The 27,859-nt window shown below is 39.7% G+C and overlaps 2 protein-coding genes across 5 annotated transcripts in view; one reads left to right on the top strand and one right to left on the bottom strand.

The window, feature by feature from the left end:
- Positions 1-27,859, top strand: part of LOC109405399 (pyrokinin-1 receptor) — a 398,748-nt gene that overhangs the window by 276,551 nt on the left and 94,338 nt on the right. The gene's annotated exons all lie outside the window — the stretch shown is intronic.
- LOC134284256 (uncharacterized protein K02A2.6-like) lies at positions 5,516-11,221 on the bottom strand. Of its 2 annotated transcripts, none has more exons than XM_062843000.1 (2): positions 10,141-11,221; positions 5,516-10,066 (listed from the first exon to the last, which is right to left on the bottom strand). In XM_062843000.1, the coding sequence occupies exon 2, from the start codon at positions 10,061-10,063 to the stop codon at positions 5,891-5,893; it is 4,173 nt and encodes a 1,390-aa protein (XP_062698984.1). In that variant the 5' UTR covers positions 10,064-10,066; positions 10,141-11,221; the 3' UTR covers positions 5,516-5,890. The 2 variants fall into 2 exon arrangements, with proteins under 2 accessions (XP_062698984.1, XP_062698982.1); XM_062842998.1 differs by having other exon boundaries at positions 5,516-10,507; positions 10,782-11,221.

Below are 27,859 nucleotides of genomic sequence, written 5' to 3'. Positions count from 1 at the left end.
TGTCGTGTGTCAAACGCGGGGGTATAACGTAGGTATGTGACACTTGTGACGATATTTATCACACAAGAAGCTGGAAGAAATTCTATTTTCGATAGCTCCATCCATGTCACGTTCTTTGGAGAGGAAAACCGACCAATTTATTTTCCGTAGGGGAGACTGAGGAGACTCCCTGGCCAAGTTCGCAGGGGTTGACGGTATTAAAGTGAAGGAGTTTCATTTTGATTATTGTAATGTAGTGTTCTTTAGTGAAACGTATCACCTTTTTAACACTTTAATGCGCCTCCAACGGTTCATCACGAACCGGCTGCTGCAGATGGAGTATGGCTGATCATATGCATCAGACATGCTCGATAAACACGGAGGAACCGCCAGGGCTCAGTAGAGTCTATTCCTAAGCAATAGTTCAAAGTCGGTTGGATTTGAGAAGGTTTTGATGATCGTTACAAATCCTAATAAAAGTATTATAGGATTTGTGACAGGTTTTGGAACCTTTAACAGCCAGCTGACTTCAAAATGTTGTTTGGGCTCTATTTCTCACGTTTCTCGGTTGATTTTGATTAGTAATTTATTAATGTCATAGTCGCTTTTTCTATTTTTATCATGTTAGTTGGTCATATTTTCTTTAAATAATGCAATTAAAATCAACCGACGAATTAATAGTGGGAAGGAGATTTGCAGCACTTAATTGTGCTGATAGATTCGAAGCTAACGTGCGAACATTTAAACGCATTGTTGACATCAATGCGTTCGACGTGACATTTTGGACAAAAGCTGACTGCTTTTTATTAACTGAACAACGTTACTTTTGTATGACTAGGTTGACATTTCTAGGCCACGCATGAGAAAATGACATGGTTTATCTAGGTAGGACCGATAGGACAGAACGAATTTGAATATTTTTCATAGTATTCGTAGGGGGATGAATACATAATAGTTGACAAGCAATTTTTGTTTTATTACAATCAACTGACCAACTTGGCGTATTTTTGTTTATCTCTTAGATGGTGTTATGACACCAACAGAAAAATATCAGGAGTTCAGTTACATGTTTCTGTGGGTTTTTCACACAAGAGATGAACACAGAGAAGTAGAAATCAAGAAAACAATTTGACACAGAATCGACTATATTTTAACATACGGGTTCGACTGATTCGATAAATCTATCTAGAAGGATCTAGAAGACAATTGACGCTAAGATTGGAAAAAAAAAGCTTGCAGTTGGGACTAGACTAAAATAGTGGCCGATAGGAAACAATGCGCTAGACAGCATTATTATTCATTTTTTAATATTTACCCGCAGGCTTTTCGCCGGTTGACAGTACAGTATTTAGCTGTGTACGAAGATACGGATTAGTTGATGTACAGATGACAGGGTTCTCACGGGAAGTGCTTCAAGCGAGGCTTACATAACAACTGACAATAAAGAAACCTATTTTCCTTGACTTTCTACGCAATGGACACCCGACCGAACACACGTGTTTTCGTTAATCTCCTAGGCATTATTAAGACATGACGTATCTGCATGACGGAACAACTAGCAGGTTACAGTTCCAGACGTCTCTTTTTATTAACGACATTCAGCATATTTCCAATAAAACTACACTTCAATAAAGCAAAGACTAAAGCTGCTATGATAGAACAAATCAGAATGACTTAATTGACTATTACCTTGGAGATCTTCTTCGAATAACTGACAAATTGACAAGAACCTAACTAAATACATGGACCATACTACAACAAACCAATTGACATAAAGAAAAAAAGGGGAAACTTTTATTAAAACTATTTTTGTTCAACGCAGGCCAAAACAGTGTCGACTTGGGCCACGCATGCCTACGTACTTCTGTGTGTTGAAACAAAAATAGAGGCTCTTAGAAGCAAATGTAGGGAAAGGGTGCGGTGTAGAACATAAGCACAGTGTTGCTACCGCCGTAATCACTTTGAAAAAAAAAAAAAAGAATTATTTCCGGGATTCCTACGGTATTTCCGCCGGGTGCTTTTTCCGGGATAGCTCCAAGAACCTTTTCTGGAATTCCTCCAGTAGTTTATTCTGGAATTCTTTCAGATATTTCTAATGGAATTTTTTTGGGAGTTTATTGACTAATCCAAATGCCTGAGTGGTAGTGATTTGTGTTCAAACTTCCCGTGTTAATCTATCTGTAAGAACTTTGTAAACATCTTTTGTTCTCACGTATATGGATAGGCTTGCATTGGGTTTCGTGAGACATTTTTTGGACAACTCAATTAAGCAGTATTTTCACGCGGACAATTGAACTTTTCGTTAAATTTTGTGATAAACAAACAGTCGCTTTCCTGAGGGCATCAAATATCATCCGGAGAAGTGTATCCAAAACTTCTAGAAACATGTTACAATGCTCTCGTTTTGCAAAAAAAAAATGACGTTTAATTTGTCGCAAGCTAGGTTTCAGAACCGATCAGAAAGTGGCCACTTCCCTGAAGCCACCTGGTTTGCGGAACATCCAGTGACGAAAGTGGCCAATGTATCCAAAATCTCTTAAAACATATATCGATAGTCTTGTTTTGAAAAATCATGAAGTTTGATATATCACGAGCTAGGTTTCAGAACCGGTCAAAAAGTGGTCCTTTTTCTGGCGGCACCAGGTTTCCGGAACATCCGGAGAAACTTAGCACAGAGATGAACCAGCCCAGGGCTGAAAATCTCTTTAATAAAGACAAAAAAAAAATCCGGAGAAGTGGCCAGTGTATCCAAAATCTCTAAAAACATGGTCCAATACTTTTGTTTTGCAAACATCATGAAGTTGGGAATGCCGCAAGCTAGATTTGGAAGACGAATTATAGGTTGTACCTCTATCTGTTAAAGAGGTTACCTCAGAACCTCCGGCCATAAATCCGGAAAAACAGAAAAATCTAGATTTTTGAGATTAACTGGTAAAACCATAAGTTTTGTTGTAAATGAATTGTTACAAATACTGATACGTGGAATCAAATTTAACGTACATTGTAAAGTAAATGTGGGCTGCAAAACGGTGAGTCGATAAGGAGAGCGTCCAACATAGCTCTGGTCCTCACAAGTTCCTACCTCATGCTTCCACGGGTCAAGCGATGACCACCAACTAAGAGTTGTGTGCTTAGCTGGTAGTGCAGCATGGGCACTGTTCTCCTTCTAACTTCAGCTAGATTGAGGAGGTACGTCTCGAGCGTCTGTTCACCAAGGAGGGGCGGCTCAAACAGCGTCTGTTCTGGCATCCAGCGGCTGAGTAAGAAACGCTGCACCATGCCCAGCTAGATCCAAGGTGGTAGCCCCATCAGCGTAGTCGTCCCAGTGTTGGTTGGGACGTTAAACAGAACTGACACGATGGCCCTCCGGCGAGACAGGAGTGTTGGCGTAGGCCCAATAAGCCACCCGTAAAAATCCCCATTGCGAATAACATAGGAGAAAATACGACTCGATACAATCGGCAAAGATCCACGCGACGAAATAAGGACTACGATTGGAAACTTGGAACATGGAATTGCAAGTCACTAGGTTTCGCAGGATGTGGCAGGATAATCTACGACGAACTACATCCCCGCAACTTCGACATCGTGGCGTTGCAGGAACTTTGTTGGACTGGTCAGAAAGTGTGGAAAAGCGGGCATCGAGCGGCTACCTTCTACCAAAGCTGTGGCACCACCAATGAACTGGGAACAGGATTTATAGTGTTGGGCAAGATGCGACAACGTGTGATCGGGTGGCAGCCGATCAACGCAAGGATGTGCATGTTGAGAGTTAAGGGCCGTTTCTACAACTACAGCATCATCAACGTCCACTGCCCACACGAAGGGAGACCCGATGACGAGAAAGAAGCGTTCTACGCGCAGTTAGAGCAAACATACGATGGTTGCTCGCCGCGTGACGTGAAAATCGTTGTCGGCGACATGAACGCGCAGGTAGGAAGGGAGGAAATGTACAGACCGGTAATCGGGCGAAACAGCCTGCACGCCGTATCGAATGATAACGGCCAGCGATGCGCAAACTTTGCAGCCTCCCGTGATATGGTAGTCCGAAGCACCTTCTTTCCCCGCAAAGATATCCACAAAGCCACCAGGAGATCACCCGACCACCAAACAGAAAACCAAATCGACCACGTTCTAATCGACGGTAAATTCTTCTCGGATATAACCAATGTCCGCACATACCGCAGTGCGAATATAGATTCGGATCACTACTTAGTCGCTGAATGCATGCGCTGAAAACTTTCGACAGTTATCACCACGCGACAAAGTCGAACGCCGCGACTCAACATCGAGCAGCTGCGTAACGTAGAAGTGGCTCAAGACTACGCGCAGCAGTTAGCAGTGGCCCTACCAACGGAAGAGCAGCTTGGCGCAGCTACACTTGAAGATGGCTGGAGGGACATCCGATCCGCCATAGGTAGTACCTCGGCTACAGCACTAGGTTTCGCGACTCCGAATCACAGAAACGACTGGTACGACGGCGAATGTGAACAGTTGAAAAACGAGAAGAATGCAGCATGGGCGAGAATGCTGCAACACCGTACGAGAGCGAATGAGGCACGTTACAGACAGGCGCGGAACAGGCAGAACTCAGTCTTCCGGATGAAGAAGCGCCAACAGGAAGAATGAGATTGCGAAGCGATGGAAGAGCTGTAACGTGCTAAGGACACACGAAAGTTCTACGAGAAGCTGAACCGCTCGCGCAGAGGCTTTGTGCCACAAGCCGACATGTGCCGAGATAATCACGGGAATATTCTCACGAGCGAGCGTGAGGTGGTCGAAAGGTGTCGGCAGCATTACGATGAGCACCTCAATGGCGACGTTGCAAGTACCGAAGGTGGCGTGGTAACAGATCTAGGAGTATGTGCACAGAACGAAAGACTTCCGGCTCCTGACCTCCAATTGATTGAGGAGGAGGTTGGCTGCTTGAAAAACAACAAAGCCGCTGGAGCAGATCAACTACCAAGCGAGCTTCTAAAATACGGTAGAAAAGCACTACACGGGGTCATTATCAAGATTTGGGAGGAGGAAGTATTACCGGTGGAATGGATGGGAGGTATCGTGTGTCCCATCTACAAAAAGGGCGGCAAGTTGGACTGCGGGAACTACCACTCGATCACACTACTGAGTGCTGCCTACAAGATACTCTCTCAAAATTTATGCCGCCGTCTATCACCGATTGCAAGAGAGTTCGTGGGGCAATATCAGGCTGGATTTATGGGTGAACGCGCTACAACGGACCAGATGTTCGCCATCCGCCAGGTGTTGCAGAAATGCCGCGAACACAACGTGCCCACATATAACTTGTTCATCGATTTCAAATCGGCGTATGATACAATCGATCGAGAACAGCTATGGCAGATGATGCACGAATACGGATTCCCGGATAAACTGACACGATTGATCAAGGCGACGATGGATCGAGTGATGTGCGTAGTTCGAGTATCACTCTCGAGTCCCTTCGAATCTCGCAGAGGGTTACGGCAAGGTGATGGTCTTTCATGCTTGCTGTGCAACATTGCGTTAGAAGGTGTAATGAGTTTTATTTTATTTTAGCACTTCGGAGAGTTGTAGAAAAACACCTTTGGTTCTGTTGAAGATCTAGCAAAGAATGCCAGCTAATCGTTTATTCGAACCCCACATAAGCTTGCAGGCATTACTCGCTTGTATTGGTATACAGTAAGAGCGCAATAGCATTGCGCGATTCTCATTTGCTCGATCTGTCATTTAACAGGATATTACAACTCTTCCCCCTTAAGGAAGTTAGAGCTAATATTTAAAATTATAATTCAGAGTGAGAGATTTCTTCAGAAAAGACTTTTGTCTACTTAACCTATACAAATTCAAATTATACATTCAGAACAGAATACAATGTTTTGCTTAACGAACACATATTAATTCAGATCAAATTTCAATTGTATACATAATCTTCATCTACTTTCACTATTCTTCTTCGTTTAGATCGTCTTAGCCCACTATTTGTTTCATTTTGCTCGACCTGCTTCCGTTTTCTCGTCCATCTCTTGGTATCCTCTGGAAAACCGAGGAATGGTTCCTCCTCTTCGTCGCTAACGACTCCCCTGGCGGTGAGAGGGGCCACCACCGTTACATTTGGCCGAAGCGTAACTTGCTCCTTAACGTGACGTAGCTGTTGTCTGTGGGCCATTACCCGCACGCTTCCAATTTCCACCTGGAATGTATTTTTAGAAAACCGTTTTAGAAAAGTAGCTTTTAACCATCGTGAAAGGTGGTGCGGGTTATGGTTCTTGTACCAAACCACATCACCAGCCATCAGATTATTTATAGGGTCTTGATCATTGTTAGGATGTGAGGTATTTGTATCTTCATCATCTGGCTGTAGTGGTGTTAGTTGATTTTTGTAATGGCTTTTTGGATTAAGCAAATCCACAAGTGTCTTGGGTTTGAACTTAAATATCTTTTCGGATGGAAATTCTCCATCTATAGTCAAAGCACTATTGCGATAATTAAACAAAAATAAATTAATCTGGTCCTCCAATTCTAACTCAGCGATTTCATCGTCCATCAAAAATTTCTTAAGTACCTCTTTCGTAGTTCTTACTAATCTTTCCGCTTGGCCATTGCTCGGAGGATTGTATGGCGGGCTCTTTAGCACCTTAATTCCTTGCTTTTCCAGAAAACCAACAAACGCAACTGAATTAAAAGGAGGACCATTGTCAGAAACTAGAACATCGGGTAACCCATACCTCGCAAAATATTCAACCAATCTTTTAAGCACTTTGCTACAATCCGTACCCTTCTTCATCCATTCTATCTCCAACCACTTGGAAAAACTATCTACTATTAACAAAAAGGTGTGATGTTTAAAAAAAAAGAAGTCTATATGAATTCTGCTAAATGGTCGTTTCGTGGGCAACCATTTAGCTGTCGTCTTTGGCTTTGCCACAATTGCCATACTGTTGCATGCATCACAACTTAAAACAAATTTTTCCATATCATTATTTATTCCAAACCAGTATACTGTTCTTCTTGCCAGTTGTTTCATTTTTACAATTCCAGAATGGTTGGAGTGTAGTAGCTTCAAAATATCCTTTTGCAATATTCTTGGTATAATCACCCTTTGTTGATACAATAAGCACCCTTCGACAATTTCCAAATCTTGTTGATTTGAATAAACGTCACTATAGATTTTCTCAATCTTTTTAGGCCAACCATGTCTTAAAAAGTAAATAATGTTTTGCAAAAAGGCGTCATCTTTTGTTGCTCTGGCAACCGCTTTGAAATCAATCGGTAAACTTTTACTAAAATTGATGCTTCTAATGAATTCATAGTCACATTCTTTCGGAACAGCCTGATGCAGAGGAAATCTAGAGCAGAAGTCTGCGTTTCCCATTTTAGCTGATGGCCTATATTGAATATCAAAATCGTAGACTGAGAGCTCCAAAATATACCTCTGTAGTTTTGTAACATAAATAGAATGCTTGCCATTTTTCCCGAAGATTCCTACTAACGGTTTGTGATCAGTGAAAACTGTAAACTTTTGCCCGTAGAGATATTTATGGAACTTCTTGATAGTGCTAACCAAGGCTAGAGCTTCTAAATGTAAAATTGGATAAGATTTTTGAGCGTCATTGAGAGAAAAAGAAGTAAAACATATAGGTTTCTCTATACCATCTATTGTGTGAGCAATAACTCCACCAAGCCCATAGCCAGAAGCATCAGTTACCACAACAATCGGTTTCATCGGATCATAAAATTCTAAAAAATTGGCATTCAACAGTGCTTGCTTGCTATCCTCAAAGGCTTTGTTACACTTGTCATTCCATATAAATTTAACATTGTTGCGTAATAGAGCGTATAAATGAAATAACTTTGATGATAAATTAGGCATGAATTTGTTATAGTAGTTTAGCAACCCCAAGTATGATTTAAGCTCTGTAATGTTGCTAGGAGGTTTTGCATTAGCTATTGTTGAAACTTTGTCTGGACAGGGTAATAACCCTTTTTCACTAATCACGTGTCCCAAAAAGGGTAGTTTGGTCACAAAAAATTTGCATTTTTCCCAGTTTACCTTGATGTTCGCATCAGACAACCTTTGCAATACCAACTCAAGTTTTCTTTTACAGTCTTCATAGTTTTTTCCAGCTATTAATACATCATCTAAATATGTTTCAACATTCTCAATTCCTTCTAAAACTGTGTCCATAACCTGTTGAAAAATAGCTGAGCTAGACGAGGCTCCTTGAGGTAATCTGTTATATGTGAAAAGGCCCTTGATAGTGTTGATTACCATGAACTTTCTTGACCTGTCAGACAGGGCTAATTGCGTATAGGCTCCCTCCAAATCTAGAGAGCAAAACATTTTGCAGCCAGCTAAACTCGCAAAAATATCCTGAGCTGTTGGCAAAGGGTAGGTGTTTGGGATTATAACCTTGTTTATGGACACTTTACAATCAATCACTAATCTAATCTCGTTATTCTTTTTCATAACTACCACAACTGGCGAAGCCCATTCGCTTGTTTTAATCGGTGTGATTACTTTTTCATTTTCTAATTTAGTCAAATAATCCATAACTCTTTGCCTCAACCGATATGGAACTTCATATGCCTTTTTAAAAATGGGTTGATCGGTCTTAAGTACCAAGTCTGCTTCAAATCCTTTGATTGGCGTTGAAAAATCTTTAACAAAAACATTACCAAATTTGTTTTGAACCTCTATGGCCCAATTGTCCGAGTTTTTCAAAGATAAATTATTCACATTCATTGAATGAGAAAAAAATCTTCTCCAGTCTACAAAGAATACATCTAGCCATGTTCTACCCATAAGTGGTATGAAATGGTTGCTGCAATCCAAGACCAGTAGTTGCAATTGTGATTCAATCCCATTGAATCTAACCAGCACACTTGTTTCTCCCTCTATTTTTAGTTTTGCTCCGTTTACCACTATCAATTTCCTGCTATATTCTCTCAAAGGTTTCCCAAAATTTAAATAATATTGAGCTTTGCTGATAACCGAAACAGATGATCCACAGTCCACTTCCATTTTTAATTGTTTACCATCAATTGTTAGTTCTACTAAACAAGGATCACTTATTCTGTTATTAGAAGAAACTAACATGCACTCAACACTACCTGCATCACTCGCATCATCGCTGTCTGATTCGGAATCAGTCCTCATCCGATTCATCAGCTGGCTGATGTTGGCGTCTTCGTCTGGACTGTCTGCTTCCACCATGTTGACTGCTTCTTTCCTCATATTCTTTAGTTTAAAACACCTTCTTCTAATGTGGCCTTTGATGCCACAGAAATTGCAGATCATCTCGGCATAATTAGGACGATTGGGATGCGGTTGATATCTGTCCATCGGTCTAGCTCTCCAATTCTGGTTTGCTGGAGAATTCCTATGAAAGGATCTGTACCCCAGTCTATTCTTGACGGGACCCCTATTATATGTTCTGCCCTGATTTTGCGCCTGCTGTGCCATATCATAAGTACGTGCTAACTGTTCCAGTCTAGAACCGCTTTGCATTGGTCCCTGCCTTCTAATCGCTGCGATTTGTTCAAAGTTACTACCATTTATGTTCAAAGTTTTTGCATTGGCACCGGCCATTTCCCACGTTGTTATAATTTTTTCAGCCATTTCTAAAGTCAATTTTTCCTCATTTAACAGTTTTTGTTGTAAGGCTCTATCTCTAACACCGGCGACAATTCGGTCTCGTATGGCAAAGGATTTGAAATTATCAAACGAACAGTATTCGGCTTGTAGCTTTACCGATAAAACAAAGTCCTCGGCTGTCTCGTCCGGTTGTTGGACGCGGTTATTGAACTTAAGCCTCTGTATCAAATCGGACTCCGTTTTATCGAAGCGCGCGCGCAATTTAGCTATCATATCTTCATAACTAATTTCCGATAGATTTCCATTCGGATAAAGCAATTTTAATTCAGCAAAGACCGATGGACCGCTGAGGGTTATGAAATGCGCTCGTTTAGCCTCTGCTGCAACATTATTGACGATGAAAAAGAAACCTAAACGCTCAATCCAATCGCCAAAAGATGTACCCTTGCGATAGGGTTCAATAGTAACGGCAATGTTGGTGTTCGCCATTGTCTTTATCAATAAAATGAATTAACAATAGTTAGCCCCAAAACAAAAAAAAAAAGGCAAAAGCAAGCTGAACTTACCAGTCAATAGTCAATCCTATTACCTCACCAGATTAAATCACCAACCGGTGACCTTGCGTGACCTCAAGCGTAGGTTTGGATTGATCGTCGGAAACAGTGTATTTCGTCCCCTTTAATCGTTTCTGCCGGCGGTCGGTAGCTGGTCAACAAACGGCGAAGGTAGAGGACAAGGTAACCGCTACGCTGTAGAGTTACCGATGTCTTCCAGGGTAGTCCAGTTGACTGTTCGTTGTATTAGATTATAACTACGTGTCGATTTATGAAATGGTTCTCAAAACTGGTTCGTCAAGTACTGGGAGAATTATCAATCCAAAATTCACTTTTTTGCACCACTTCAAATCGCGCGATGGTCCACTCGTGAACTGCCCTATTAAACGAAAAATTAACACTTTTAAGTGAAATGGTATAATTGATCTTTAATCACTGTTATAAAATCGAATATAATTGCTTTTTGTTTGCTTTCATTCAATTGTAAAGTCACCTTTGTTTCACTGGTCTGAAAACAATTAATTCATTCAATTATACCTTGAACAATGCCAACTGGCAACACTGGAAACCTATTGTACCAAAACCAAGGTCAAAATGGCGCAATAATTGCAACAAAAGATTGCACCTCGTGAAAACTCACGATTTATACTCACGGATTATTCTCAATATCCTGCGTAATTAGCTTAAACTGCTTACCGGCCCTTGTTTTAAGGGCAGCGACGAAAATTGCGTCACACCTTCCTGAAAATGCGGTTGAAATATTTGTCGACGGCTGTTGCCTACGTTGGAGATCGGAGTCAATCTCGGCGGCCGCGAATGATATAAGCAGATTGATCCGGCTTTCTGCAAAATTTATGAGCACACTTTTTCACTTAGAAGAATACACTTTTCCTCGTAGCCACTTTTATTTTATTTTAGCACTTCGGAGAGTTGTAGAAAAACACCTTTGGTTCTGTTGAAGATCTAGCAAATAATGCCAGCTAATCGTTTATTCGAACCCCACATAAGCTTGCAGGCATTACTCGCTTGTATTGGTATACAGTAAGAGCGCAATAGCATTGCGCGATTCTCATTTGCTCGATCTGTCATTTAACAGGATATTACAATGAGGAGAGCGGGGATAAACACGAGTGGAACAATTTTCACGAAGTCCGTTCAGGTGGTTTCGCTGATGATATTATTGCTCGTAAATTTGAGACGATGGCGGAAACGTACATCCGACTAAAGAGTGAAGCCAGACGAATCGGATTAATCATCAATGTGTCGAAGACAAAGTACATGATGGCAAAGGGCTCCAGGGAGGAATCAGCGCGTCCGCCACCCCGAATTTATATCGACGGTGATGAAGAATTCGTGTACTTGGGCTCACTGGTGACCGCCGACAACGACACCAGCAGAGAAATTCAGAGGCGCATTGTGGCAGGGAATCGTGCTTACTTTGGACTCCGCAGAACTCTACGATCGAATAAAGTTCGCCGTAACACGAAGTTAACCATCTACAAAACGCTGATTAGACCGGTCGTCCTCTATGGGCACGAAACGTGGACCCTACGTACAGAGGACCAACGTGTGAAAATCGCCGATGGCCAGCTTGCGAGAAATCACTCATATCACCTACTGCTGGAATCACGTCTTACCTCGCTGGTTGTCTGCTGACGAAAGAGGCCGTTGCAACCAGTCACGTGCTCTCGTTAGTGCTCGTGATGGACGACGTCAGTCTTTTCGTTGGGTAGCTCGGTTATCGTTCGTGTCGACGTAGTCGTTGATTGACGTGCCCTTCAGGGTTCTTCAAAAGAGTGTAGTTGATTAAACCAATGTTGTCTACGTATACCCCACACAACGCGCCCTTGGAGTTTTCGAACGGAAGGTGTTGCGTACCATCAACGGCGGAGTGCAGATGGAAGACGGGACTTGGAGAAGGCGAATGAACCACGAGCTGCATCAGCTGCTGGGAGAACCAACCATCGTCCATACCGCGAAAATCGGGAGGCTACGGTGGGCGGGTCACGTCATCAGGATGTCGGATAGCAACCCGACTAAAATGGTTCTCGAGAGTCATCCGACCGGTACAAGAAGACGTGGAGCGCAGTGAGCTAGGTGGGTCGACCAAGTGGAGGACGATCTGCGGACCCTACGCAGAGTGCGGAACTGGAGACAAACAGCCATGGACCGAGTGGAATGGAGGCGGCTACTATGTACAGCAGAGGCCACCCCGGCCTTAGCCTGACCGGTAAGATAAGGTAAGTATTCGACTAGACTTTCAATGTACCGTCAGTGGGGGTGTCATTGGGTCAAAATTGCATAGTCCATCCCTTTGTAGGTCGTTACAACTATATTTTAGCTCTAAATCAATGTTAAATTCGGTAGAAACATTCATTTTTATATTGTTCAGGATTGTTTAAAGTGTAAATGCTTCAACTTTAATTTTGACTAAAATATAACCTAATTGAAATTGGCCCAATTTCACCCCTTTTAGGGGGTGACATTGGGCCAAACACCAAAATTCAAACAAAATAGTTCAATGTTAGAACAGATTGCTTGCAAATCAAAACTAATGAATATATAGATGCTTGCGCACAACCTATCAGTGTTTAGTCACTTGAAAACAACATCACAGACAAACAAACGTGAAAGTTTGACCACATTCGTTGTAAACGATCAATGATCCTATACAATACATCCGCAATCCCTTAGATATAACTTTAACTAGCATTCTCAAAAGACGAAAGTAATATTTCCTTACAATCTACTTGAAAACTGATATGCGTGTATTTTTAAATTTGCATGAATCTTACATTTATTACTAAAACAAACACCGTATTTTGCATGAAATAATGTGAATACTATCAGTTGTTTTAATTCACATTTGTAGGGTTCTCGTACTGACTGCATTGCTTTCAAATGGCCCAAAGTCACCCCCAAAATGAATTATTTGTACTAAATCTCGAATACATAAGTTTTTCATGCAAAATAGGATACAAAACCAATAAAACTCAAATTACTTTACAAAACAACTACTCAATGTATCTAGAAAACAGCAATTCATTGCATGTCCGATGTTCAGCTGTTTTCTGCTGGACATTTTATAACAACGATTTTGTACAGTACGCCTAACCATGATATTCACGTCACGTATTCTTAATGGAAAATCAACAAAATGTGACGATTTTCTTCATCGGATGGTCAACGCAAGTTATATTTACCATATACTATTCACTTTTTGATAATCATTTTGATAAATTTGAGTATTTTGAGCGAAACATCTTTCTTGATTTTTGGTCCAAAGTTACCCCCCAGGCCCAATGTCACCCCGACTGGCGGTACGCCAGTAGCACATGGTCTGCCAAATGTACATCAAGCAATCTTGTAGGCGCGCAAACTGTCGTCGCTTCACTACTTCGCGAATGTCAAAAATGTAAACACAAGTTACTTCCTGGGGCACCCGCTTGTCCACAATCATTCCAAGCTCCACATTTGGCAATTCTGCCAGGAGTATAGCGAATCTTCTGGATGATGACAAGCGGGATATCCTTCTGTGATTCCTCAGGAAGCTATATCTGAGATTCTTTTTGGGGTTCCTTTAAATGTTTGTTCTGGGATCCTTCCAGTAATTTCTTCTGTGATTCATGAAAGGTTCAATCTGAGATTTATTCAGGAACTTCTTTCAGGATTACTTCTGAGAGTCACTATTCTACTATTAATTTGGGATTTTATTTCTACGATTCCTTAGGGAGCTCAATCTGTTATTTTTTGGGGTTACTTCAGAAGTTCCCTCTGGGATCCCTTGAGAGATTTCCGCACCGTACGAGTTGAACTATGTAAACACTTGCTTCAACTGAGATGCATCCAAGAGCATGCAAGTGGACACTCATATCATTTGCAAAGTCTAAACATATCATTCCATTGGATTGAACATCTTTGAGAAGTTTGCAAACCAGATACTTGTTCGAATTGAAGTATCTAAAAAATCTGCATATTATCCATGACAACTTCCACCCGGCGGCTACAAAAACAGTTTTAGCCAAGGTGCACACCGTGTACAAATCATACGGACGCGGTCTGGCGCGATATGGTGCTGCGTGTTGTGAACGCAGCTTGTTTAGAATCCAAGATAAGCGCGACAATACCATTTCCTGGTTAAAAAGGTTTCACGAAACACTGCGTTGTGCTGCATCATCAACAGAAGGCGCTAGTGTGAAACGTCAAACGCAAAGAAAAACGATGCGCGCGCCTCTGGTTTTGAAAGTTACAAGTATGAAGATTTAAAATTGTCGTTAACCTTCCGTAACTCGCGCGGTTGACTGCCTGCGTCAGCACCACGCTAATGCTGAGTACAGCTCGAGATTTTTTCAACGTACGTTATGCACAAACGTGTGTGCCACTTCATCGAGTACGTTTGGAGTAATTGCAAATAAGAGAAATACATAACAAGTTTCGATGGAAGTAACACAGGCTTAATTCTGTTGTAAAGATTCTTTCTTTCACCATCAGTCATTTCTGTACTTTCTCAAAAGTACAACCCTTGATACAACCAGTGTTGCAAATAGAGCTTGAGGATCATTCGACCTTCTGTCAGAGTGCTCGGCACCGATTTAAAACCGTGATAATCGGTTTCGGGTCATTTGGTAGAACGCAATTTGGCCAAATGCCGCTCAACCAAAAAAAAAAAAAGATTGATCAAATTAAGTAATCATTTTACTGTTCCGCAGTACAACACTGAATCTCTACAACCGTTAAGACTCCAAAGAACAGCCCATGATTGAAAGAACGAAATATTTCTGATCTTACTCAACACTACGTGATCCGCTGAATCGTCAGCTAAGAGACATGTGTTGAAGAGCGAAGATAAATTTGCAAGGTAAAATTTGCGGAAAGCATAGCACCTCAGCCGTTTGTCAATTTGACCGGTCAAAACAACGCAGAGCAAAATTTGTAAACGCAGCCCGCTCGCGCACACAGCTTTTTTTTATCTGTATTAACGAGATTTTTAGCCCTAGGCTAGTTCACCTCGGGACCCACGCTTTAAGTACATCCCTTCCGAAGGAAGAACTCACATTTTGCGAGTTTGTCGGGAGTGGGATTCGATCCCAGGTCCTCGGCGTGATGGTCAAGTGTTCTAACCATCACATCAGGTCCGCTCCACCACACAGCCTTCTACGATCCCCTTGGGACAGCTGGGGCACGGTTATATGTACAGTCGAGACTCTTATTAGTAGAATAACTAGCCACAGAAGTCCAATGTTGCGACTATTCGTGTGACTAACATCTAGTTTGCCACGCCCTTACAGCGTCAGCGGCGGTACTAGAAGTGTCAAGTTAATTTTCCCAGACAACCAGGAGTCACATAAGAAACCACGTTGTACATCATATAAAGTACTATTTTAAGTCACTATCGCATATATGTTCGGCTGACTGACAATTTTTATCGCATATGATGTTATTTTTTGAACTTATTACGATGCATCAAGTAAAGTCATATAAGAATACAAATCAACTTTTATAAGGTATGAGTACATCGTAGTAGATGATATTTTGATGTTTTATTGCGATGAACTTTTCTTATTCGCAAAAGCGTGCGAGCGAACTCGCAAAGTATCAAATTGATTCGCATAATTGCATACTGCGATGATCATAGGACTTCGTTTGGTACTTTCTTGTTGTGTTTGTTTACCTCGCAATGGTGTATGGATGAAATCGCATAAAAGTACAAATAAGCTCGTTGAAATGTGCATACAAACTCGCATAAGCTAGAAGCTATTATGTTGACATTATGCGATTTGATATGTGATAACAATTAAAAAGTTTCTGTTGCACTGTGGATGAAGTGCCAAATAGCTACAAGAAAGTGAACAGCCATAATTATGGTTGCAAAGTCATCATTATTAGTTTTGTTGGCTTGATAATCAACATCGGGAGGTGCTAGCCAGAGAGGGACAGTGAAAATTCTACGACAAATGGTGCTTCGTCGTTTTCAGCCTGCCTAACACGCACAGCACAAGTGAACCAAGTGCACTCCAACAAACACTGAGGTGAGTTAGGATATCATGATAATTAATCAGCTTATTTCATAAGTATCGTTTAGTGTTGTGTGTGAAGTGTGGCTCGACCATCCAGAGGTCATTAGTTCGATATCGAGCTGACAAGAATTGTTTTTTTTTTTTTTAATATTATTAAGTCGCATAAGATGCTGAATTACATCGCAATCGTGCACGCGGTGCATCGCATAAGATATCGCTTCAAGTCATATAGCGTTATTATTGTTCCGTCAATGCACGTATAGCGCCTCCACTTTTGTACGCATAAGGCACTTTTGCTGCATCTTATGCGATGTAACTTTAACGCATAAAAGTACGTATAACATGAACATAAACTTCATTATACGTGCAAATTGGTTGTTTGGGTTGTTTACCATAACAAAAGGTCCTCTACAAGATGGATACTTTATAATGGTAAATTATTGTAATTAAAGTTATTAAAATAATTAAATAAGAAAACTGACTACAGCGCCGATGGAGTTCTAGTTTATTTCTATTCTATTATTAGATCACTGAACGGGAGGCACACTGGATTCCTAGTGCTAAACATGTGCTAGCGCTAATGTGATTTCGACTTTTTGAGGGTGTGACCAATTGGTTGGTAACTTGACCGCTAGAGGCGCCATCAACAGTTTGATGCTAAATTGCACTACAGGAACCATATTAGGTTGTCAAGCAAATGTTGCGATATGCGACTGCTTGGAAAGATAGTGTCTTCGGAAAAGTTGTTGGGTAACCCAATAACTTACAGATGATGAGTGTTCGAAATTCCTCCATTGGGCGGCGCTAGTAAGCATGTAACTTTTCAAAACCTCATATCTCAGAATCATGATAACTTAGAAAGATGGTGTCTTCGACAGAATTGATCAGTATGACATGGACTTACATAAAATGGGACACTTGTTTCGAAATGCTGCCACTACATCTTAATGATCAATTTTGCCGAAGACACCAACTTTTTCAGCTATCAGAATTCTGAGCTATGAGATTTCTATATTTTGCCTGTTCAATAGCGCCGCCAAGTGGCAGAATTGCGAAACTCTGAGATGAACCAGCCTCGGGCTGAAAATCTCATAAATAAAGACATAAAAAAATGCGAAGCTAGTGTCCCATTTTATGTAAGTCTATGTCATACTGATCAACTTTGCCGCAGACACCAACTCTCTAAGTCATCGGGATTGTGAGATATAAGGTTTTGAAAATTTACATGCTCACTAACACCGTCAAGTGCAAAGGAGGCATTTCGAACTTTGCAACTCATCATCTGTAAGTTATTGACGTACCCATCAACTTCTCCGAAGACACTATCCTTCCAAATTTTCAGAGATCGAGCTATTTCACATGAAGCTAGAAAGATTCTAGAAAATTTCAAAATTTTCCGATAACCAACTTTGAACTGTTATATCTCCGGATTCAATGAATCAAACGCAATGAAATTTCAAGCGTTTATGACTTATATGATAAGCTTTGAAATTTTTTTGACATAACCTAAAATTATACACACGAAAAAAAAATATCCCCTGTATATGGAAACGGTCCTATCCTCTGTATATGGAAAAAATAAAAAGGATGTCGTTCCTGCACACTTTTGGAGATACCATATTTTAGCACCCGCCCTTCCAAGTTTTTATACGGTTTAGTATAGGGAAAAAACCTTTTTTCAAAGAAAAATCGCCACAGGTCACCCCTAACCCCTAAATATAAATCGACGAATGATTTCTGTTGGAAACTTCACTAGTAATCAGACCTCAGCAAACCGCGAAAGTGACTCAATTTTTTCAACACTTTTTCTTTATTCTACCCTTGTTAGTTATTCAATGAAGTAGGTATAAACAATGCATGGATGTAAATGTTCAGGAGTTAATTACCAATGTATAAATGCCCTCAATAAACATTCATTACGATCTAACGATAGACCAAATGCAACTATTTATTATCAGCGATACCTTCTGTACAGTGTACACTCACTATCACTGTTGAACAGGACACTTACCCATTCCCTAAACATTTTTGTAGAGCGAGTAGGAGAAACATGCCTAATATGGACCCCACCGAACACGCGACCATTATTATTTTCGTCCATACAATGAAAATGTCTGGTTAAGCTTTAAAAGTTATTTGTTCAATCATTTACATGTAATCAGAAAACATAGGAATTATGGAACGCTATGGACTTTATTCCATGCATTCATACACAAATTACACTCGTCATCAAATATTCCGAGCGAGTCGACGGTAAGCACAATTTCCCCCACAACAAGCCACAATTGCGGCGAGTTGGTTAGTTTCATCTGCTTCCCCTAATTATTTCACGCTCGTTGGCACCCCACGCAATATCAAAAAGTTGACAATTTCCACGCCACATTTGCTGCAATCCACCCTCCCGCTCGGTTTGAAAAACTTTCCGACGCTTTATCCTCCGAGTCCAACCCACCCCTGGGTCCGCACCTCATTCTTATTCCAATCGCACTCTTATCGGTCGGTGGGAAGTTTGCTCCCCAGTAAAAAGTTCATCGGACTTTATGAACACGAAAGTGAAAACAGGGGCAAATGATATCGAGTCGAGCATTCACGTTGCTACCTCCCTTTTACTACGACGTCGTGGTCGTTGTCGACTTTGGTACTCGTAAATTCCCAAGTGAGCAAGGCCCATTCATATTTCTACACCACCAAGGAAGAGTTTCTGTCACTAAGAATGGTCCTTTATAATCCTGGAGATACTCTTATACTGCTGGGATCATCACATCAACGAACGATGAAATCTCAACCATGCAATACACGCAGGTTAAAGCAATGATGATAACCAAAGAAGTGAACCCATTATAAAGCGTTGCCAATTTCACAGCGAATTTATTCCAGATTATTAGCCAAATCAAGCTAAAGCACCATCATGGGAAAGTTCTTTTGTCTGAATCGGCTGAACAATTTAAGATAAATGCCTAGCCGGCATCGTTCGTATCAATAATAAATGAGCAGCGTCAGAACAATTAAACCAACGCCCTCCCCCCTACGTCTGCTTTCGGTATCCTTGAAGTACCACCACCCCACACATTCATAGGCAACAAAACATAGCTTCTTTCGGTTATTGATGACGAGAGGATTCTTCCAGTGCCATCTGGCACCCCCCAGCAGCCATGGTTTGGAAATTTATGAACACTTGCGTCAGCCATATCTTCTGTGAAGTTTAGGTCGAAAATCCCTTGGCACCCGCAAAATAAGTTGTGTGAAGTCAACCTCTACTTGATGTTTGCTAGGGATAACATAACACGTTGTAATGAGTAATAAAAACAGAGAACCCTGGATCAATTAACATCGATGGACACGGAAAACGTTCTCAAGAAAGCTCTTTTATGGTGTCGGTGAGTTTTAGTTGTAGGCGATCCCCATTCCAGATTAGTTGTTCAAGAATTGAGACTATTGAATCATGCAAAAGCGTAGTCTTCTCTCAAGTTACAATTTCAGTGGTCATTTGGATTTATTTAAATTTGTATCATGGTCGTCACACATCTAATCAATGCAGTAACTTGATTTATGATAGGTTTGAATGTGATACGTGCTATAAAATGAGCCTTGAAGGAGTAATCAGTGTGTTTATAGTATGCCAGCAGCACATAACAGATGATTCTCATGTGTTGTACAAAGAACAACAGTGGAATGAACGGAATGCTAACTGTTCTATTGGGCTTCTAAATACACTTAATTCGGTTGAAATATTGTTGACAGAAAAAAACACAGATTGTTGAAAACATTGAAAAAGCATCCATTTGCATGTTTTAGCAAATAAATGTGTTGCGTCACCTTGTAGTGGAATCTCGTATCAAATGGCATATCCATTGTAAGCTCTTTATCCATCAAACAACAATGTCGAAGACATCATCTTTATAAGTAATCAGGATCTTGAGATATATGAGGTATAAAATTGGAATGCTCACTAGCGCCACCTGGATGTGAAATTGCACGTCATATTTGTCTTCATCAGTTAGTGTTTGATCTACTAAACAACTTTGCAGAAGACACCATATTTCTAAGTAATCAGGGTCCTGAGACATATGAGTTATAAAATTTGAATACCCACTAGCGCCACCTAGATGTGGAGTTTCAAATCATACGGCTCTCCATCAGTTAAGGGTATGCGGTATGGGTTTTTTTCAAGGCGAAACGAAACGAAACGAAATATAAAATTTCTGATACGATGCGGTACAAAACGAAACGAAATTCAAAAATGTTTGGTGAGCTCGATAGGAAATTCGAAATCACTCGGTATTTTTCGGAACGAAACGAATTTTTCGAAACAGTTTCGCGGAATTTTGCAGTTACATAAATTTTGTGCGAATTGATACTGCGTGTTTGCGGTGGCGCGAATTGCAATTCCATAAAGACAAAGACTCTCATCCCAAGCAAAGGCGAATAACAAAATGATAACAAGTTAGGCAACAGATTATCATTCGTTTGATAATTGAGTTTGTTTTCATTTAGGTTGAAGAGCCAACATAACAAAAAATGATAACTCAAGTTTACTTCTCGAATACCAACATGATAAGAAGTTAAGCTATCATTGACTTCAAGTTGATAACTAATTGTGTTATACAATATTTTGTTCAACATTGCATTTTGTCATCAACATGAAAAAATACAGCTGATTGATAACTGGTTTTGTTATCAATTGGTTATCATTCAGAGCTATTTTATCGACGAAAATAGAAAAAAAAATCTACTTTACCGACATTGTCAGCAATTGAAAAAAGTTTCTTATAAATCACAACCCATGTTTTCAACTGCTGCGCCTAGCGGATATCGAACCCTGGTCGAGTGATTGCCGGTCGCAGCCTATAGCCCCTATCCTAATATTCTCCATTACCCTGCTAAAAATTCCTGTTAATAATCTAAACTGAAGACAGGAACTAATCTCGTATTTTTTTGCATTTGGTTCAATCAGAAAATTTACCCAAAATAATAAGTATGGTCCCACATACCGATAATGTTGAAAGCATACCTATAGGACACAATCGCTGAAGTATTATAATTGAGATAATGAGTTGAATTTTTGTATGGTGAGAAGGCCAATTCTCCGTTTCTGCAATGAAATGGATTGAAAAGCGTGGGTATTATGATTCCTTGCTTAATTTGATGTTTACCCAAAGTTTTACTCAAACAGCATCAAATTAGGCAAGGAATCATAATACCCACGTTTTTCAATCCTGTCGCCGCCAGTAGCTACTTTGGTCTCCGGTTAGGGAGACCGTTTTCACTACTGATTGGGAAGTTTCTTCAAGCTACTTTTTTCTCCGGTTAGGGAGAGAAGTTTTCACTTGGTGAGAAACTGTTTCAAAAATAACCTTATCCGGTTTCGGATTAGTGAGAACACTTTGGAATGATCTTTGAACTTCAACTTTATTTACAATTCTTACAGTGTGTATCTTAATTCTACGTGTTGCATTATTGATGTTTAGTAGTTAGGTTTACAAGATGTCAAAAACGGAATTTTCATATCCCTTTCAGGACCTGGGATTTACAAAATATGTCATAAATCTATTAGAAAATGGGCTTGGACTTGTTTGTCGCTGAATAGGTTGATCTTTTATTTATTTCCTCTTATGTGCTATGTTCCTCTCGAATCTGGGATTTTCGATATTTTTTTATCTGTTTTCGTGTTTTCTAACTTCAGAACCGAAAAGGCTTATTAGTTAAGGCGTGGTTTAAAGTATAGAATTGTGAAACATTTGTACGGTTTTTAATCTAGTTCCTATCTAGCACACGGGGTGAAAAGAGATGAAATCTTAAGCTATCTGCTATTCCTAAGCCACATGTGGGCGTGTTTTTCTTAGCTCGAGTGCATCTGCATATGCATGCTTAGTCCTATTTCAAGTGGTGCAATAAAGCTATGTAATCGGAGGTCCTTATTTCGCGCTCTACTTTTTATTTCATTTTCTCATTTTGGTATCGACATCGACCATGCTTCGATGGACCGTCGGGAAATTGGTTTCTATGGCTGGTTTTTTTGTTTATTGATTACTCGCGGCGATAAATCCATTTCATTGCAGAAACGGAGAATTGGCCTTCTCACCATACAAAATTTCAGCTCACTACTTCAATTCTAGTACTTCACCGATCGTGTCCTATTGAGCAAGATCTTGATGGTATGCCCAAGATAAAAAGAAAATTCGAGATTTGTTCTGTCTTTATCATAGAACCTGGGAGTAGTTTGTCTCTCGCAATTCGAAATACTTTTTTAAACACTTTTGAGTAACTTCAGATTAGTAATATCTTAGATAGATAATGTGGACATTTACACTATTTATTTGTTTTCGAAATTTATTAGAAGTTCCGCGGAATTCCGTTTAATTTCGTCAAAATCTATTTTTAGAGACGAAATTTTTTAAATTTGAAATTCAAAATCATAAATTTCGCCCAGGTGAATTCCGTGGAATTCCGCGGAATTTCGTTTCGAGGTGTATTTGGCGAAATAATTCGGTATACCGCATACCCTTACCATCAGTTAGTGTTCGATCTACTAAACAACTTTGCAGAAGACACCATCTTTCTAGTAATCTGGGTCCTGAGATGTATGAGTTATAAAATTTCAATGCCCACTAGCGCCACCTAGATGTAGAGTTTCAAACCATACGGCTCTGCATCAGTTAGTGTTTAACCAACCAAACAACTTTGCCGAAGACATCATTTTTCTAAGTACTCAGGATCCTGAGTTATATGGGATATAAAAATTATATGCTCACTAGCGCCGCCTATCGGTTGAAATCTGAATTACTCAGGTCACCTCGTGTAGGCCCTTGATATCCCAAGTAACTTTGCCGAAGACACCATATTCACATTCAACTGTCTATCTTATCTTATATATAGTACGTTCTTCATAATGCGATTTTCAATTTTCCGCATTATAAGGAGTTATACTGTTTTCAGAAAAGGTCTTATAATAATTCCAAATAAGTTTCCTGTAGAATACATTCGGGTTTGACATCGATAGAAAAAATGGTTTCAAAGTAATAGTCGATAATTCTCATGTGTTGTACAAAGTACAACAGCGCGATTGACGGAAGGTTAAAAAGAATAGAAAAAGGACTTATAAATGGGGGCAGAAATCTAACCCGATAAACGCCTAAAAGTATGCATGGCCCTTGTAATTTCATGTACCGTAATCCGGGGTAACATTGATCAGAATTTTCGATCTTTCTTGAATAATTCTCTTGTTAAAGCAAATGTTACATATTTTATATTTTTAAAACTGGCCCTCTGATTATGTGTTAAGCTACTCGAAAAAGTATTGTAAAACCACAGACAAACAGACGTAACACCTTGAACGATTTTCATGGAAATCCATCGCCCAGTTCCCGCTACCATCACCTGGTGGAAAAGTTGCACGAATCACTGTGGTGTGCAATATCGTCATCAGAAGGCGCTAGTGTGAAACGTCAAACGCATAGAAAAACGATGCGCGCGCCTCTGGTTGTGAAAGCTGTAGAGAATAAGGTGTTGTACTTTATAATTGATTAGAAAATGTTGAGCGTGTCTCTGGTCAGTACTAGAATGGACGTGACAGGCACTGATGATGATGATGATGATGATGATGATGATGATGATGATGATGATGATGATTACATTGTATGCGTGCGCTTGCTTCGTTCTGGCATCCTGGAGGCAGATGAATGGAAGGGGAGAATTTGAAGGAGGACGAAAAGAGAAAAGGCCATCAAGCGACCGAGTGCCAAGCACAATGATGGGATAAAGTGTGTCTGCGAGTTTTGAACGGGAGAGACAGAGAAAGATAGTAACGGAGAATGGAATGCTGTGAATGAGGTTTCTGGCATTCTGTTGACGAAGTTTACGGGTATCGGACGCGTGTGCAATTTTGAGGAAAATAATTCAATCGGAAAAATTGTCGGGCGATAAAATAAAATTTGTTCGAAAGAAAAACTATGGGGTATACTACAAAAGCCACAACTATGAAAATTTAAAATGATCGTTAAAAGCGTGGTAGATGGAAATTTCACAAGTGTTACGTCTGTTTGTCTGTGGTAAAACGTTTAAACATGTTTAAATAGGCTTTTTAATCTAATTTTTGATTTTGTTGATTTGGGGTAACATTGATCATGTCAGTGATCAATGTTCGTTTGTGTTGAAAATACCCTTAGAGTAAAGTGGGGCAAAAGTTCGAGTGGGGCAAGAGTTTCTTTTGAAGTTTTTGATCGCAATTCAAATTATTTCTTTCGGGTGTCAAGGTTGTTCGAAACCTATTTGAAAAAGAGTCTTTCACTCCAAAAATTATGAAATTTGATCAATGTTTCGAAAAGTTATGACAAAATGTTGATTTTTGATCAAAAATATGTAATTTGCGATGCTCCTTCCAACGCATGGATTGGAATTGTAATGAAATCAAACTCGGTCTTTTATTTTGGGGCGTAACTAGGTATATTTTGAAGATGCTTAAGCATGTATAACTTTTTGCAAAAAAGATTTGGAAATCATATTTTACCCATAGTGGGGCAAAAGTTCGAATTGTGGGGCAAAAGTTCGAGTCATGTGGCAACTTCAGGTAAAAACCTAAAATTGTGTAAAATGTACATATTATCTCTATAAATGATGGAATTAGTGAGAAAATGCGATCAAAGTTGAAATAAATTGTTGTTTTATCTAAATTTGGCGGAAAACTACTAATTTTTGGTGTAGTAAATTTAACCCTGATTTGGGTAAAATCCAGATCGAATTTTAAAGTGTATTCCAGTTCCAACACCAAATATTAATTGGTTTCAATTATTTCTATTACCAAAGTGTCAAAATAGTGTGCTACGGTAAGCGAAGTCCCACGAACACTAGATTCGAACTTTTGCCCCAGTGGTGGGGCAAGAGTTCGAAAAAGACGCACACATACAAAAGGCGTTGTAACTCAAAATTGAAAAGATATTTGGCGTAACTTTGTTCAGCAAAATTTTAGGCCATGGATGGTAGAATCACCACACGGTATTCATTTATTTTTATTTGCTTCGACTTTTTCAAAAAAATGGAATTTTCAACTAGGGTCGAACTTTTGCCCCACCTTACTCTACTCACTAAATTCGGGGTCGCTGATTTCGAAAATGTTGTCCAAATTCTTACAAGTTATGTACTTATTGAGTTATTTTATGATAAAAATTCTCCAAACCGCGAATAACGCCTAAAGGTAGGCAATGCCCTAAGGAATTGATAGCCTACTTTTAATAAATCGTATATTTTATTGAAAAAGAGCATTTTTATAAAAGTTTCGTTCATTAAATCTAACTCTGGGATATCATATTGAAGTGATACAGTGAATTCGAACATAATATTGTACCTAGTATTCGTGGCATGCATGAATGTTTGACAATATATCTCATTGCGTTACGAAACACAGTTATAGAACTTAAGTGTAGAATTAGCTTAAGTTAAAATACACATAAATACAAACAAAAAAAAAAAAAAACAGTTATAGAAAAATCGACTTTTTTCATTTCAATGTTTATGAAATTCAATTTTCAAGAATTACATGTTATTTAATAGCTAAATAACAGCGGACTACGATATACCATTCGATAGCAGAAACTGATTCAATGTGAAATGCTTGTTTGAACATTTCATGAGGTCGGCCAAGCCGATCAATGTTACCCCGCTGATCAATGATACCCCGTTTTACGGTAGTTTCAACTTCAGTGTTCAACTATTCTCAAACCTAATTTTCTAAAACAAATCAAATAAAGAATGCTCACTATGTGTAGCATAACCAAACGTTAAAATACTGCAGAAGTTAGATTTTAAACAGATAATGATTTCTATTAAAGTTATTGAGTCTTTCATTTAGTACCCCACAAACACTCTTAACGTACTCACCATAAGTAAAATTTTCAGTAAAAGTGCATGTTTTGAAAAGAAAATTTGTGATAAGTAGTGTTCCTTTCAATTATTCTAAGAATTTGCATTTTTTGACAGATACGTATTCCGACCTCAACTATGAGGTCGTCTTCAGTGTCTCGTACTTACAGGTATTCCAGTAACACGCCCAGATTCATCATCATTCCATGTTTTGATATAAAATTTCAACCAGATATACTGTACACGGCTTCTCCACTTATGCTTGTACTACTCCATGGCTGGAAGCTGAGCAAGAATTCCTGTAAGAATCATAGAAGAAGTCTCTATGATCTAGGATTGCTTGAGAAAAATATCGGCATAAATCTATATATTTTTTCATATTTTTTTGGGAGGAATCTCTTAAGGAATCACAGCAGGAATCCTGGAAGGACTTTTAGGAGGAATTCCCTGCACGAATCCCTGAAGGAATGCAGAAAAGAATAACTGAAAGAATCCTTTCAGGATTTTCTAAAGCAACCTCTGCAAAAATCTCCGAAGAGAACAGCGGCGCAATTCTGGAAGCAATATCTGAATGAATCTCCAGACGAAACCTGGGAAAATTCTCGAAAGGAATACCTGAAGAAATCCCGGAGGGTATCTCAAAAAGAAAAACTTATCTCATCTAGTCTCATCTCAATTCTTCACCCTACTCTCTAGCCTCTGCCTTACTGTCCTCTCTGCCCTCTATCCTAACCCTCTATCCTACGCTCTTTCATAACCTTTAACCCTACCATCTGCTTTACCCTCTATCCTATCATCTACCATTACCACTGCCTTATCCTTTATCGTACCCTCTACTCTAACCCTTCACCATACTCTCTATATTGTGCTTAATCGTACCGTCTACCCTAACCTTCTACTCCACCCCCTCTACTCTATCCTTCACCCAAACCCTCTACACGACCTCGGCTCCACCGTTTGCCCTACCCGCTACCCTACCATTTACCCTGACCTTCCACCTCACCCTCTACCCTTTTACTTATCAAGCCTGATCGATAGATAACCATATTGCATGGTATTATAGCTCAAACTACCATTCCGTGGCCGCCATCTTGGATATGGTCTATAAATTATTAATCATTGCCAAGATTCCAGGGAATTTTTTTTTTCTATAAATAGGACGCTGGGCAGATATGTGTTAAGACAATTCATTGTCCATTGTTTTATAAATACGAAATTTTCAGAACTATATTTAAAATATTAAATACGTCATTGGCAACACATTTAAACATACAATATCATAATTTTGGCCATGCATAGTCGATCACAGAGAAAATTCCATCCATGATCGATTTGAGCGTCATCTATATATAGAAATGCAGTGGCACTTGGTCATATGCGCTAAATTCCGTCATATCAGATGAAAGATAGCCAATAATTTAACATATTCCAACTTACCTTTGCCAATGACTCATTAGATGAAAACAAAAAGATGTAGACTATCAATAATCAGCTCCTATAGCACTGGAAATCGAATAATTACGCTCAGTTTTTCTCATTTTCCTACTGATGAAGGTATCTACACCAAAGCAGCAGAGCAGATAGAGGAATTGTTCTTTGCCATCGTTCAATTTTCACTTATTGAACTGATCTTCAATTCACTCCCCACAAAAGCTCTGTGGCCCTTCAAAGTTGGGTTTAAATTCTTCATAGACTTCCGCCAAGAAATTCTTCAAGCATTCCTCCAGGAATTCCTCAGAGAATTTCTCCAGAAACCCGCAGGAAATTCTTCCAACAACTAACTACTCCAGAAATTCATCCGAGATTACCTTCAGGCATTTCTCCAGGAATTCGTGAAGATTTTTTTCAAGGAATTCCAA

The sequence above is a fragment of the Aedes albopictus genome, chromosome 1 (assembly GCF_035046485.1).
Source record: "Aedes albopictus strain Foshan chromosome 1, AalbF5, whole genome shotgun sequence".
NCBI lineage: Eukaryota > Metazoa > Arthropoda > Insecta > Diptera > Culicidae > Aedes > Aedes albopictus.
This window is presented reverse-complemented; position numbering and strand designations above follow the sequence as displayed.

Excerpts from the sequence above, each read along its gene's own strand:
- LOC134284256 (XM_062843000.1), bottom strand. The coding sequence starts at position 10,063 with ATGGCGAACACCAACATTGCCGTTACTATTGAACCCTATCGCAAGGGT.